This window comes from Pelodiscus sinensis, unplaced genomic scaffold (assembly GCF_049634645.1).
Source record: "Pelodiscus sinensis isolate JC-2024 unplaced genomic scaffold, ASM4963464v1 ctg69, whole genome shotgun sequence".
Taxonomy (NCBI): domain Eukaryota; kingdom Metazoa; phylum Chordata; order Testudines; family Trionychidae; genus Pelodiscus; species Pelodiscus sinensis.
Genome location: NW_027465915.1, coordinates 248,339 through 264,130, shown reverse-complemented (window position 1 = coordinate 264,130; position 15,792 = coordinate 248,339). Strand labels below are relative to the sequence as shown.

At 47.7% G+C, this 15,792-nt stretch overlaps 1 protein-coding gene across 1 annotated transcript in view; it reads left to right on the top strand.

Annotated features, from left to right (window-relative positions):
* The window catches only part of PLXNB1 (plexin B1), a 288,895-nt gene that overhangs the window by 267,100 nt on the left and 6,003 nt on the right, over nt 1-15,792 (top strand). The window contains exons 34-37 of the mRNA XM_075916670.1: nt 3,564-3,730; nt 8,966-9,126; nt 14,100-14,247; nt 15,694-15,758. Coding sequence (XP_075772785.1) covers nt 3,564-3,730; nt 8,966-9,126; nt 14,100-14,247; nt 15,694-15,758 — 541 coding nt within the window. The remainder of the gene's footprint in view (nt 1-3,563; nt 3,731-8,965; nt 9,127-14,099; nt 14,248-15,693; nt 15,759-15,792) is intronic.

The following is a 15,792-nucleotide window of genomic DNA, read 5'->3' as shown; positions in this document are numbered from 1 at the left end:
ACATCTGTCAGGGATGATCTAAATCATACTTGGTCCTGCTGTGAGGGCAGGGGACTGGACTCGCCCTCTCAAGGTCACTTCCAGTTCTGATTCTATGCCTGATTGACCTGGGGTTGGTTCTGCTTGGAGCAGGGGATGGGACCAGAAGGCCTCCTAGGGTCTCTCCCAACCCTCCCCTTCTGTGGTTCTATGTCTGAGAGGTTGGAGCGGCTGCACAGGCTCCCTGCTGCATGGGGAGAATCATAGAATCATAGAATAATAGGACTGGAAGGGACCTCGAGAGGTCATCGAGTCCAGCCCCCTGCCCTCAAGGCAGGACCAAGCTCCACCTACACCATCCCTGACAGATGTCTATCTAACCTGTTCTTAAATATCTCCAGAGAGGGAGATTCCACCACCTCCCTTGGCCATTTATTCCAATATTTGACCACCCTGACAGTTAGGAATTTTTTCCTAATGTCCAATCTAAACCTCCCCTGTTGCACTTTAAGCCCATTACTCCTTGTCCTGTCCTCAGAAACCAAGAGGAACAAATTTTCTTCTTCCTCCTTGTGACACCCTTTTAGATATTTGAAAACCGCTATCATGTCCCCCCTTCATCTTCTTTTTTCCAAACTAAACAAGCCCAGTTCATGAAGCCTGGCTTCATAGGTCATGTTCTCTAGACCTTTAATCATTCTTGTCGCTCTTCTCTGTACCCTTTCCAATTTCTCCACATCTTTCTTGAAATGTGGCGCCCAGAACTGGACACAGTACTCCAGTTGAGGCCTAACTAGTGCAGAGTAGAGCGGCAGAATGACGTCACGAGTTTTGCTTACAACACACCTGTTGATACAACCTAGAATCATATTTGCTTTTTTTGCAACAGCATCACACTGTTGACTCATATTCAACTTGTGGTCCACTATGACCCCTAGATCCCTTTCTGCCATGCTCCTTCCTAGACAGTCGCTTCCCATCTTGTATGTATGGAACTGATTGTTCCTTCCTAAGTGGAACACTTTGCATTTCTCTTTATTAAACCTCATCCTGTTTACCTCTGACCATTTCTCTAACTTGCTAAGGTCATTTTGAATTATGTCCCTATCCTCCAAAGAAGTTGCAACCCCACCCAGTTTGGTATCATCTGCAAACTTAATAAGCGTACTCTCTATCCCAATATCTACATCATTGATGAAGATATTGAACAGTACGGGTCCCAAAACAGACCCTTGAGGAACTCCACTTGTTATCCCTTTCCAGCAGGATTTAGCACCGTTAACAACAACTCTCTGACTACGGTTATCCAGCCAATTATGCACCCACCTTATCGTGGCCCTATCTAAGTTATGTTTGCCTAGTTTATCAATAAGAATATCATGCGAGACCGTATCAAATGCCTTACTAAAGTCAAAGAAGAAGTCAGAGAAGGCGGGGCTGAGCTCCCCCCGCTGGGGGAATGGCAGCGCAGTGATGTGCTGTTGCAGGGCGATGGGAGCAGTGAGGGACGGTCCTTGGGAGCAACAGGGGTGTGAAGCCAGGTAAGCACCCCCCCATACCCAAACCCCCGCGCCCTGAACTCTCTCACTCATCCCCCCCTGAGACCCTGCATACCCAGCTCGCCCCTACACCCTCCCTCCTGGCCAGACACCCTACTCCCAGCCTGCTTCTGCACCCTCCTTTACCTCACTTCCTGAACAGATCCTACATCCCCATCTCTATCCCACTCGCTGGCAGCCCTGTCCTGCACACTGAACCCCTTATTTTTGTCCCTACCTCAGAGCCTAAAGAGGTCCACAAAATCCACCAACTCCAGAAATGTAAATCTGGCCTATGGGAATCATTCTAGAATCATAGAACCATAGAGCTGGCAGAGACCTAAGCAGGTCATCAAGTCCAGCCCCCTGCTCTAGGCAGGACCAATCCCAATTAAATCAACCCAGCCAGGGCTTTGTCAAGTGGAGACTTAAACACCTCCAGGGATGCAAACTTGCTGAGGGTGCAATCCATCCCCTCATCCAGATCATTAATAAAGAGTTTGAACAGAACCAGCCCTAGAACCGATCCTTGGGGAACTCCACTAGAAACCGACTGCCAACCTGACATAGAGCAGTTGATCACTACCCGCTGGGCCCGACAGTATAGCCAGCTTTCTATCCATCTTACCGTCCATTTATCCAATCCATACTTCCTTAACTTGCTGGCAAGACTATTGTGGGAGACAGTATCAAAAGCTTTGCTAAAGTTAAGGTCTATCACATCCACTGACTTTGCCATGTCAACAGAGCCAGTTACCTCATCATAGAAGCTAATCAGATTGGTCAGGCAGGACTTGCCCTTCATGAATCCATGTTGACTGTTCCTGATCACTTTCCCTTCTTCCAAGTGCTTCAAAATGGATTCCTTAAGGATCCCCTCCATGAGGTAGTGCTGACTGGTCTGTAGTTCCCTGGATTCTCCTTCCCTTTTTTAAAGATGGGCACTACATCTGCCTGTTTTCGAATCAGCCGGGATTTCTCCTGATCATCATGAGTTTTCGAAGATAATGGCCAAAGGCTCTGCAATGACATTTGCTAGCTCCCACGGTACCCTCGGATGCAGTAAATCTGGACCCATGGATTTGTGTGTGTTTAGACTTTCTAAATAGTTTCTAACCTGTTCTTTCCCCACCAAAGGCTGCCCACCTCCTTCCCATCCTGCATTGCCTGGTGCATTAGTCTGGGAACTGACCTTGTCTGTGAAGACAGAGGCAAAGAAAGCATTGAGTACTTCAGCTTTCCCCGCATCATCTGTCACTAGGTTACCGCCCTCATCCAGTAAGGGCCCCACCCCCTCTCCGATCACCCTCTTATTGCTAACATGCCTGTAGAAACCTTTCTTGTTATCCTTCACATCCCTTGCTAGCTGCAATTCTAATTGTGCTTTCACCTTCTTGATTACAGATCTGCATTCTCGAACAATATGTTTATGCTCCTCCCTAGTCATCTGTCCAAGTTTCCACTTCTTGTAAGCTCCCTGTCCCTTCCCCTCCCCCTGTCAGTGCTGGAGTGCCAGAGGAGTGAGGTGTCTTGGTTGGGAGACACATCAGTGAGGGTTGTTTGTTTGTTTGTTTGTTTGCTTGCTTCTCACTTGTGTGGTCCCCGACTGATTTTTCTGTGGGTCAGTGGCCCCAACCCAAAAAAGGTTCCCACCCCTGCCATTAATACAGAAAACATTGAAACCTTTTGTGTTGGGCAGAAATTAATATTTTTCTTTATTTAAAATAAAGTTTGATAAACTAACATGAGAATGTTAAAATGCTTAATCCGGTTTAATAATTTAAATTAAACCATTTTCCCTAGCTGCAACTCGGGTATAATTATGTAATTAATGGTGAGTTTCCATTAGCAACTGGTGGTCTGTGGAATGGTTTACATTGAGCCAGGTGGTCCATGGGCCAAAAAGTTTGAGAAGCAGTGTCCTAGGGTCTAGCTTGCTGTTTCTTCCCCCAGCGCAGGAAACTCTTGTGGTTTCTTGTAAGTGCAACAAGTGGCTCCAAGCAGTGTGGCCAGTCTCTAGAGATTTCAATAGCATTTGTGTTTCAGAAACGCCGATGCTGGAGGATGCAGATGAGGGTGGAATAAAACTTTGGCATCTAGTAAAACCTACTGAGGAACCAGAGCTCCCCAAGCACAGGCGAGGAAGCTTACGGGATCGGGAGCGAGCTAAGGCCATTCCTGAAATTTATTTGACTCGTCTCCTCTCCATGAAGGTAGGTTGCGTGGCAAGTCTGGGCTAAGCCCCCTGGATCCTGCACTTCCTGGCGGGTCTTTGTGTGTGCTTCAGAGGCTCGCGAGGTCCCTACCACTGCCGAGAAAGCAAGGGTACCCCCGTTCCAAGAGCCCTTTTCATCATTGCCCAGTCTGGGGTTTTGGAGGTCAGTGTTGAGAGTTTGCAGTGAGGTTTCAGTGTAGACTTAGCCAAGCGTTTTTCTTTCTTTTGATTTGTAACCTACTTTGCTCTGCCTTTTCTCACTTATTACCACTTAAATCCTACTGCTTCCACTTCATAAAATCACTTCTATTTTCTATCAATCCAAGTGAAAGTAATTGTTACCTGGGGGGGCAATCAGTGTGCACCTTCGCCCTTTCATGGTTAAAGGGGGCTCACCTAATTCGTTGGGGTCTGATCCCATCTGGGGAGTTTCTCTCAGGAAGCTAGGCCCTAAACTGCACTCTCCTTGGACCTGAGGAGGTCCAGTGTCTGTGCTGCTTCTCGGTGGGGCAGGGACCTCAGCTCAGGGCCTTGGCTGGGGGAGACCAGTGGAGCTGGCCTAGCAGGACCGAGTGGTGAGGTGCCCCAGAGAGCAGGAAGGTGAGTGGCAGTGTCAGCACCCCAGAAGGCACCCCCGAGGGGTCATCTGTGACCGCCCCCCCATCACAGTGGTTCAAAGAGCAGGGTAAATGTGCACAGCTAGTGCCAAATCATAGATTCCGAGCCCTGGAGCTCCAAACCATGCCCATCCTACAGTGGTCTCATCCCGTTCTCAGGTGGCCACAGCCACTGTGTGTTTTCTGTCTTGAGAAGAGCCCTGTAGTAGGGTGCAGTTCACTCTGGCCTCCATGCTACACAAGAATAAGCATGTCTTAATACACGCCTCTGAAGCTGTAACTCCCCACACAGTTGTCAGGATTCCAGGAGTGAACATGGCCTGCCGGATGGCAGTCTGAGCTGCTGGGCCATGATGATGCATTTAGACAGTATCGCTGACCAACAGCCTTCGTGCTAAAGGCCTCCAGGAGCCAGGCCCCTGAGCGAATGGACAGGTGACACTCTTCGTGGGTCCCTGGACTAGGTAGAGGAAGCCAACTGAGCAGCTTTTGACTTCTGCTTTGGACTGCCTGCCTCAGCCACTGGCCATTACAGGTTGCTCGGACCACTTGGTTCTCCTCTTTGGCTCATTCTACCAGAAAAGGGCCTGGAGCCCACAAATACATCACTACAGGGCACCCAGAGACACTGAGCCTCCAGGAGCAGATCAGTGGCTTAAGGCCAAAAACCAAATCTTACTAGTAGACCCGCTCACTGTGAGAATAGACCCCAGGACTACCAGTGGGAATGTCTCCCTTGCCTTCAGCACCCACACCCACAGGAGTGCTACCATGGGCCTTTTAGCAGCTTTGGGGATTATGAGTCGGTGCAGATGGCCTAATGCCTGCCTGATGCATCAGGCAAAAGTGGCATCTTGGCCACGTGTGACCCTTTTGTGAGGGCCTTTGTGACAAGTTTTGATGATCCACTCTGAACTCACGATGCAAAGGTGGTCCTACAGAGGCTGGCAGGCCTCACAGTTGGCTGCAGTGCATGCAGCCAGCTTCTGATGTCCATCAGCAGGTGTGGCCTGGAATAAGATGACCCAGCTACACCAATTCTGTCTTGGCCTCAGCAAGGAGATAAAAGATGAGCTTGCCTTCATGGAGCCTCTGGTGGATCCAGATGCATTTATAGTAGGGTGAAGAGACCCTTGAACCACTCAGGAGCCACCCAAATCCTCCTTTTTGGGTGCTGGCTTACACTCCCTCTCAGCAAAGATTCTTGGCACCCAGCATGCTTTCATCAGGTGTCTCCAATGGCTGCCACATCCGTTTTCAGACGGTGCCCCCATCTCTCTTTAGGACTCAATTCACACAAGCCAACTTGAAGAAGATGTATATGGCTTGTCTGCTTTTTAGAGGAGGCACCTCTGGAGCTCAGAGGAAGAGGTTGTGTTCCTGATATTGCCTTACTTTGAAGTAAAAAGTGCGGGGGTGGGGGAGGAGAAGGTCATCCTGTACTAGAGAGCAAATGCCATCTCATATTTAGGATGGGAACACTTGCCTCCATCATCCCTTCTCTTCTGCTCAAGGCTGATTAGGGGTGCCTGACCTCCAAGATGTGGACACTCCTTTTGTGACCCATCCAGTCACAGGAAGTATCTGTGTGGTGTGGGACCCAGTCACTACCATGGACAGTGCTGCCATTCATTCTTTCCATACCACCACGTGTTTTCAAAATGCCTGCCAGTGGTGGTGGCAAATCTGAGCAGAGAATGGATTAATGTCTATCCATACTTTGACAACTGGCTTATCAAAGGCAGGTCTTATCAGGAAATCCCCACAGCCCAAAACTCCTGGTGAACTATGAAAAGTGGTCTTTTAACCCAGCTTAATCAACTCCCAGTTGGCAAAAGCAAATCTTGCCATGGGCAGGCTTTGTTTTCATCAGACACAGCATGAGACATCACATTGTGCTACCATCCTACATCACACTGCCCCCAACAGCTGTCAGGATAATTTTCTCCACGCCTTGATGCTGATCACAGATGCATCAGCAATAGATAGGACCTGGGCCAACTCCAGATAGACACAACTTGGTCCCAAAAAGGCACAAACCTGCATCCAAATGTTCTAAAATGGCAAGTGATCTTGTTAGCTTCTGTAGCATTCCATTCTGTTTTACACAATTCAACCAGGCAGGTTTTCAGACAACGTATCAACAGGGCACTATCTGAGAACAAGCCAGGAGTTGCCATTCATCGCTCCTGTGTGTCAGGAGGCAATCAGTTTATGGACAGGGTGTCAATAGCAGTTGGATTTACACTAAGTGCCAAGGAGATAAAGTGACTGAATCATGGAGAAGGGGACGACAGATTAAGTATCTGAAATGCAGTAGTGGTGAAGTTTTAGAACAAGTGGGATCTGATGTGTACCTAGGAAGCTTGATCAGTGCTGATGAATTCCATCAAGGATGAAATTGAAAGGAAATTTACTGTAGCTGTGTGTGCTGCAGAGAAACTGTCAGAATTATGTACAGCTAAAAACACTACCTTTGATGCCACAGAGAAAATGTATCACACCAATGTATTAACAGTATTACTTTACCATCTGGAAACAGCTGTATTAAATTAAATTAAACAGACAACAGAAGGCTGGAGGTAGTGGAAGTTCTTCAAAAGATGGCAAGTTTAAAGTGGAACGATATAAAGACACATGAAGAAATTAGAAGGAGAGTAGAATGTGAAATCGGTACCAGATTGGCTGCCACATCAGAAAATTATGACTGATAATTGGGAATTGCTTAAGAACACTCTACTAGATGCCCAAAATCCCACAATCCCACAGTCAAGAAAGAAGGCTATACTAATTAAAGAATTGAATGATTTATAGGGGAAGTAAAGGCAGCTATAATTTAACAAAAAATAGTATACCACAAATGGAAGAAAGGAGAAATTGATAGTAATGAATACAACTCTCAAGCTGGGAATTGTAGAAAACTGATAAGAGAAGCAAAGGGACATCCGGAAAAATTCATGGCCAGCAGAGTTAAGGACAGGAGGGTTTTTTTAAGTATATTAAGAACAAAAAGAATCTGAACAATGCTACTACTATATGGAAATGGTAAAATTATGAGTAATAATCCTGAAAAGGCAGCAGTGTTGAATAAATATCTCTGCTCTGTATTAGAGGGGAAAACAGATGATGTCTTAACATATGATAACACACTTTCTATGCTACAAGTATCTCAGCTGTTAAAATTCCATGTTTAAATGATAGGTCCAGATAACTTGCTTCCAAAGGTTTTATTAAGAGGTGGCTGAGGAACTTGCTGGCCTGTTACTGTGGATTTATTTCAGTAAGACTTAGAATGTTGGGAAAGTTTCAGAGGGTGGGAGGAGTGTCAATATTTTAAAAGAACAAAAGGAATGGCTCGGGGAATTATAGACCTGTCTGAAGTTGATCACAGGGGAAAAATGGAATGGCAGATGCAGGCTTATATTAATAAAGAATTAAAGGAGGATAACGCAGTTATTGCCTATGAAGATATCCTTGTGGAAAATAGATCCTGTTATACTAATCAGAGTTTTTAATGAGGTGACAAGTTTGGTTGATAAAGGTAACAATGTTGATGTATTATACTTAGATTTGGTACCACGTAACGTTTAATTGGGGAGGAAACTAGAAAGCAATAAACTAACATATCACATACTAAATGGATTAAAAGGTGACTAGCTATTAGACTACAAATGTATCTGTAAACAGGGAATTGTCACTAAGTAGGTGTATTTCCAGTGGGTCCTGCAGGAATCAGTTCATGTCCCATTGCTACTTAATATTTTTTCAGTGACCTAAAAGAAAATATAAAATCATTGTTGATGAAATGTTCAGGTTACATAAAAAATTGGCAAGTGGTAAATGCTGAAGAAGGCTGGTCACTGATTCAGAGTGATCTGGATTGGTTGGTAAGCCAGGCATAAGCAAACAACATGCAAGCCCTACTCATAAGGTGGGGCACTACACGGGGGCACACTGAATGTGACAAGGATTTGGGTATTCTGAATAGCAGAAGAAAAGTTATTTTACATCTGTATTTGGCACTGTGGGACTGCTGGTGGCATAGTGTGTCCAGTTCTAGTACCCACAATTCACAGAACTAAGTTATATATTGGAGAGGCCACCAACAGTGAAAAGCCACCAAAATGATGAAATAATTAGAAATCTTGCTGTATAGTGATAAACACAAGGAACTCAATCTACTTGGCTTAACAAAGAGAAGGGTAAGGGGTGATTTGATCACAGTCTATTGATATTTACATGGGGAACAAATATTTGAAACTGGCCCGTCAGTCTAGCAGAGAAAGATCTAACACGATCCAATGGCTGGAAGTGACTCCAGATTGGAAATAATGTACATTTTTAACAGGGTGATTGACTACCAGATCAAGTGGCCAAGGGTCGTGGTGAACTCTACATCCTGGGCAATGTTTAAATTAAGATGGGATGTTTCTCTCTAAAATTCACTGCAGGGATCCTGTTGAAGTCAGGAAGTTCTGTGTCCCTAGTTCTGCAGGAGATTGGACTAGATGACCACAACGATCACTTGTGGCCATGAAATCTGTGAAGCCTTTCCTGTAATATTTGTTTACATTCTTCCTATTCATTGTGTGTTATCTTTGTTGTTTTGTCCACAGGGGACCCTGCAGAAGTTTGTGGATGACTTGTTCCAGGTTATCCTCAGCACCAGCCGCCCTGTCCCACTGGCTGTTAAATATTTTTTTGACTTGTTAGATGACCAAGCAATACACCATGGAATTTTGGACTCTGAGACCATTCATATCTGGAAGACAAATAGGTATGGAGTTGAAGTTGCAGCCTGACACTTCCCTAGACGAGAATCCCAAACTGTGGTCCCTGGAGTACCTGCTGGTTGGTCACATGCTGCTGGCAGCCCCTGTGTCTATTGGAGAGAAACAGAAGAGATGGATTAGTGCAGGTGAAATGCAAAGTTGAGTGTGTAAAATTACCATTGTTCTTCTTTGAGTGTATGTCCCTAGGTGTACTCCACTGTAAGGTGAGCGAGCCCATGCACTATTTATTGGAGATTTCAGTTAGCAGTGTCTATAGGTTCACACCTGGACACTCGGCAGCCTTACATGCAGGAGAATGCATCCTAGAATACTCAAGGAGATGGTAGAGGAGGTATCTGAGGTTTTATCTATCATCTTTGAAAAATCATGGAAGAGGGAGAGATTCCAGAAGACTGGAAAAGGGCAAATATAGTGTCCATCTATAAAAAGGAAATAAGAACAACCCAGGAAACTACAGACCAGTCAGTTTAACTCTGCACCAGGGAAAGATAATGGAGCAAGTAATTAAGGAATTCATCTGCAAACACCTAGAAGATAATAAGGTAACGGCCAGCATGGATTTGTAAAGAACAAATCATGTCAAACCAATCTGATAGCTTTCTTTGATAGGATACAAGTCTTGTGGATAGGGGAGAAATGGTGAACATGGTATACCTAGACTTCAGTAAGGCACTTGATAGGGTCTCACATGATCGTCTTCTCAGTAAACTAGGCAAATACAACTTAGATGGGACTACTGAAAGGTGGGTGCATAACTGGCTGGATAACTGTTCTCAGAGATCAGAGGGGTAGCCGTGTTCGCCTGAATCTGCAAAAGCGGCGAGGAGTCCTGTGGCACCTTATAGACTAACTGAAGTGTTGGAGCATAAGCTTTTGTGGGCAAAGACCCGCTTCGTCAGATGCATGTAGTGGAAATTTCCAGAGGCAGGTATAAATATGCAGGCCAGAATCAGGCTGGAGATAACGAGGTGGATCCAATCAAGGAGGATGAGGCCCACTTCTAGTAGCAGATCTGGAGGTGTGAATTCCAAGAGAGCAGAAGCTGCTTTTGTAGTTAGCGAGCCATTCACAGTCTTTGTTTAATCCTGAGTGGATTGTGTCAAACTTGAAGATGAACTGGAGCTCAGCAAAATGCAGGACAATGTAGCACTTTAAAGACTAACAAGATGGTTTATTAGATGATGAGCTTTCGTGGGCCAGACCCACTTCCTCAGATCAAATAGTGGAAGAAAATAGTCACAACCATATATACCAAAGGATACAATTTAAAAAAATGAACAAATATGAAAAGGACAAATCACATTGCAGAACAGGAGGGGGAGCTCAGCAGTTTCTCTCTGAAGTCTGGTCCTGAAGTTTTTTTGCTGCAGGATGGCTACTTTTAGATCTGCAGTTGTGTGTCCAGGGAGATTGAAGTGTTCTCCTACAGGCTTTTGTATGTTGCCATTCCTAATATCTGATTTGTGTCCATTGATTCTTTTACGTAGGGACCGTCCAGTTTGGCCGATGTATATAGCAGTGGGGCATTGGTACATGATGGCATATATTACGTTAGTAGATGTGCAGGAGAATGAACCAGTGACAGTATGGCTGATCTGGTTAGGTCCTGTGATGGTGTTGCTAGTGTATATATGTGGCCAGAGTTGGCACCGAGGTTTGTTGCATGGATTGGTTCCTGAGTTAGAGTTATTATGGTGCGGTGTGTAGTTGCTGATGAGAATATGCTTCAGGTTGGCAGGTTGTCTGTGGGCAAGGACTGGCCTGCCTCCCACGGCCTGTGAAAGCGAGGGATCATTGTCCAGGATGGGTTGTAGATCACTAATGATGTGTTGGAGAGGTTTTAGCTGAGGACTGTAGGTGATGGCCAGTGGTGTTTTGTTGGTTTCTTTCTTAGGCTTGTCCCATAGCAGGAGGCTTCTGGGTACACGTCTGGCTCTGTCAATCTGTCTCCTCACTTCCTCGTGTGGGTATCGTAGTTTACAGAATGCTTGTTGAAGATCTTGTAGGTGTAGGTCTCTGAGGGGTTGGAGCATATGCGGTTGTACCTCAGTGCTTGGCTGTAAACAATGGATCGTGTGGTGTGTCCGGGATGGAAGCTGGAGGCATGCAGGTAAGCATAGCGGTCGGTAGGCTTTCGGTATAGGGTGGTGTTGATGTGACCGTCACTTATTTGCACCATGGTGTCCAGGTAATGGACCTCCCATGTAGACTGGTCCATGCTGAGGTTGATGGTGGGGTGGAAGCTGTTGAAATTGTGGTGAAACTCTTCCAGAGTCTCCTTCTCATGGGTCCAGATGATGAAGATGTCATCGATGTAGAGTATGGGCGTAAGTGGACGAGAATTGAGGAAGCGTTGTTCCAGGTCAGCCATAAAAATGTTGGCGTATTGTGGGGCCATGCAGGTGCCCATAGCAGTGCCACTGGCCTGGAGGTATATATTGTCACCAAATCTGAAATAATTGTGTGTGAGGATAAATTCACAGAGTTCAGCCACCAGTTGTGCTGTGGCATCATCAGGGATACTGACAGTTTGTACTCCATCTGCATGTGGGATGTTTGTGTAGAGAGCCTCTACACCCATGGTGGCTAGGATGGTGTTTTCTGGAAGATCACCAATGCATTGTAGTTTTCTCAGGAAATCCGTAGTGTCACGGAGATAGCTGGGAGTGCAGGTGGTGTAGGGTCTGAGTAGAGAGTCCACATAGCCAGACAGTCCTGCAGTGGGAGTGCCAATGCCCGAGATGATGGGGCGTCCGGGATTTCCAGGTTTGTGGATCTTGGGTAATAGAACAACCCTGGTCGGGGCTCTAAGGGTATGTCGATTTGTTCCTGTGCTTGTGTGGGGAGTTCCTGAGCAGATGGTGCAGTTTCTTAGTGTATTCCTTAGTGGGATCTGAGGAAAGAGGCCTGTAGAATGTGGTATTGGAGAGTTGTCTGGCAGCCTCCTTTAGGTAGTCAGGCCTGTCCATGATGACAACAGCACCTCCTTTGTCAGCCTCTTTGATTATAATGTCGGAGTTGTTCCGGAGGCTGTGGATGGCATTGCGTTCTGCACGACTGAGGTTACCAGGCAAGCGATGCTGTTTTCCCACAATTTCTGCCTGTGCACGTCGGCGGAAGCATTCTATGTAGAGGTCCAGACTGTCATTTCGGCCCTCAGGAGGAGTCCACGTGGAGTTCTTCTTCTTGTGCTGTTGGGGGGAAGGTATCTGTGTGTCAGTGCGCTGTTCAGTGTTGTGTTGGAAGTATTCCTTGAGACGGAGATGGCGAAAGTAGGCTTCCAGATCACCGCAGAACTGTATCATGTTAGTGGGGGTGGCGGGGCAAAAAGAGAGTCCCCGAGATAGAACAGACTCTTCTGCCGGGCTGAGTGTGTAGTTGGAGAGATTGACGATATTGCTGGGTGAGTTAGGGGTACCACTGTTGTGGTCCCATGTGGCGGGTAGGAGTTCAGACAGCTTACAGTCCTTTTTCCTCTGTAGAGAAGTGAAGTGTGCAATGTAGATCTCCTGTCTTATTTTAGTAAAGTCCATTTGTGAGGAAGGTTGGTGTTTTATGAGAGTCTCCAGATTGGAGAGCTCTTTTTTGATGTTTTCCTGTTTGCTGTACAGGATGCTGATCAGGTGGTTCCTCGGTTTTTTAGATAGTGCATGGCATAATCTCTCAGTGTAGTCTGTGCAGTATGTAGATAGCAATGGAGAGAGTAGTTATTACTTAGAGAGTCGTTATTAACAGTTTACAATCCTGCTGGAAGGACATATCAAGTGGGGTTCGGCAAGGGTCTGTTTTGGACATGTTCTGTTCAGTATCTTCATCAACGATTTAGAAAGCGGCATAGAGAGTACACTTAAAACTGGAAGGGATTGGAACTGCTCTGGAGGATAGGGTCATAATTCAAAATAATCTGGGCAAACCAGAGAAATGGTCTGAGGTAAATAGGATGAAATTTAAGAAGGATAAATGCAAAGTGGAAGGAACAATCCGTTTCACACAACAGAATGGGAAGCGACTGTCTGGGAAGGAGTACCGCTGAAAGGGATCTAGGGGTCATAGTGGACCACAAGCTAAATATGAGTCAACAGTGTGACGCAGTTGCAAAAAATGCAAACCTGATTCTGGGCTGCATTAACAGGAGTGTTGTGAGCAGGACACAAGAAGTCATTCTTCCGCTCTGCTCTGTGCTGATCTTTGGGCTTTGTGGCTAAGAAGGAACTGAAGTAGCACATTGGTTTGAACTAACTATATAGCTTTGCATTGAAGCAAAAGGTTGGGTAGTGCGCAGGCACTGACCCTGCTAACTAAAATCTCCCATTGAGTGCAGCCGTGTGTGCACAGCTGACAGTGGAGCACTCATAGGGCCCAATGACATTGGACTTCAGTTACTGTATGGGTAAGTAATCTCTGCTTCAGAGGACTAAGCACTTAGTTCACTAAAGACAAGCTGTACTCCCAGGCACACTGCCCTGCATGCAAGGAAGGGTGGGAAGGGAGAAGCGAAGTGCTCAAGAGACAGGATTTCTGTAAAGATGTGGTCTGCACTAGGAAAGTTGGAGAACCACTCCCTAGATACCGCAGGAGACGGGCGACTCAAAGTATGCAGAGTCAGGGTTTGGCCTTACTCCAGGACTCTGCCTGCAGTTTTTGAGGTGCATGTGGCTGACTCTGGGTTTGAGAGTCTCCACAAATGATTTGCCTGGAATGTGACGTGTGAAGTGTTAAACTTCTCACAGCAAAAGGGTTTCTGCTTCCGAGAGGCTCCTCTGTGAATGTGCTGCACTGACAGCTGGGTCTCCCAGGAGATTTAAACTCTGTGGCGTGGGAACCCTCCTCTTCAGCTGAATAGGGATCTCCATGCAGGCTAGGCAACAAGCAGGATTAGTAACTCCTTTGAGGGCAGGGCTGGGTTGGCCTCATTCTATCCTAACCTGCCTCCCCCCCTCTCTCCTTTTCTCTGCAGCCTGCCTCTCCGATTCTGGGTCAACATAATCAAAAACCCCCAGTTTGTGTTTGATGTGCAGACATCGGACAACATGGATGCCGTCCTCCTGGTCATTGCTCAGACCTTCATGGACTCCTGCACTGTTGCCGACCACAAGCTGGGGCGGGTAAGCATGGACCTGGGGTCGAGCAGCCAGTGTGTGCAGCACAGCAAGGGTTTGACCGATGTGTGCTCTCCAACCACTCGGGGAGAGCTCTCCGGGCACGGGAGGGGCGGTGCCTGCAGGCGGAGGTGAGGCTCGGGGAGAGCTCTCCGGGCACGGGAGGGGCGGTGCCTGCAGGCGGAGGTGAGGCTCGGGGAGAGCTCTCCGGGCACGGGAGGGGCGGTGCCTGCAGGCGGAGGTGAGGCTCGGGGAGAGCTCTCCGGGCACGGGAGGAGCGGTGCCTGCAGGCGGAGGTGAGGCTCGGGGAGAGCTCTCCGGGCACGGGAGGAGCGGTGCCTGCAGGCAGAGGATTAGAATCTGGTCGTAATAAATAGGAAGGGCTCTTGAAAGCAAGGACAGGATGTGTTCTCCGGGGCCTGTTGCTCTATAATGGGTGGGCAATCATTTTTGACGGGGGGCCCACTTCAGAAATTTTTGAAGTGGGTCCAGGCTTCCCTAGCAGGGGCGGGACCTCAGGCACAAGGGGCAGGGCCAGAACACTTTCGTGCTTCCCCACCCCCAGAACCTGATTGGTCTAGGGGCGAGGGAGCACGCAAAGTCTTTGTCCTCCCCTCCCCCGAGAAAACCACCAGCTGTTCTAAACTTTGTGCGCTTGGGCCAGGTCAGTTAGGACCTGGGGAGGGGGAGCATGTGACGTTTCTCACTCCCTTCCACCACCCATCAAGGGAGTGTCTTAGGCAGCTACCAGCTGAGCAGCAGCTGGCAATTGACTTCAATTCCTGAGCCACTTGCAGGGCGGGAGGAGACTTCACGCGTTCCCCCTGCCCCCAAGGCCTGATTGGCCTGGGTCGGGGGGAGCGGCAGGGCACCCACAGGCCAGATCAGCTCACTGGGTGGGCCGGATCCAGCCCCCGGAGGCTCTTTTGCCAATCCCTCCTCTATAATCGGGATTGGGACTATGGCCGGGTCTCCTTCTTTTGGTGGAGACCAAGCTAGATGTAAACCCTGAGTCCGTGTTCATGGACAGTGTGAGGTCATGGCTTCCTCGCCAGCACACTGCCTCCGCTGGACAGACAGTACTGCCTCCAGCTTTCTCCAGGTGCCATGTCCTGGGGCTCCCTGTCTGCAGGCCTCCTACTGAGAGAAACAGAGTGGCGACGCCCTGGGATGGCTGTTCTTTCTGGCACCTACTCCCCACTCTGACGGGGGCAGGGAACAGTCCCTAATCTGTGCTTCTGTTGGGAAATGTTTGCATAGCCAGTGACCTGGGGCTCTTGCAAGAGGGGATGGACTGTCCTGCATGCACCTTGTGGGGAAAGGCTGCTTCTCCCCACCTCGGAGAGCAGGGGAGGGAGGGAGGCTGCCTGTCCCCGTGGGAATCTGGCGGTTGTGTTTTCTCTCCCTGGTCTTGGTTCCCATAACCTGTCAGTCTGTTTCTGCCTTTTAAAGGACTCGCCAATCAACAAGCTGCTCTATGCCCGGGACATTCCTCGCTACAAGCAGATGGTAGAAAGGTAAAGCCTGGGTGAGCAGGTGTGGTGGCTGGGT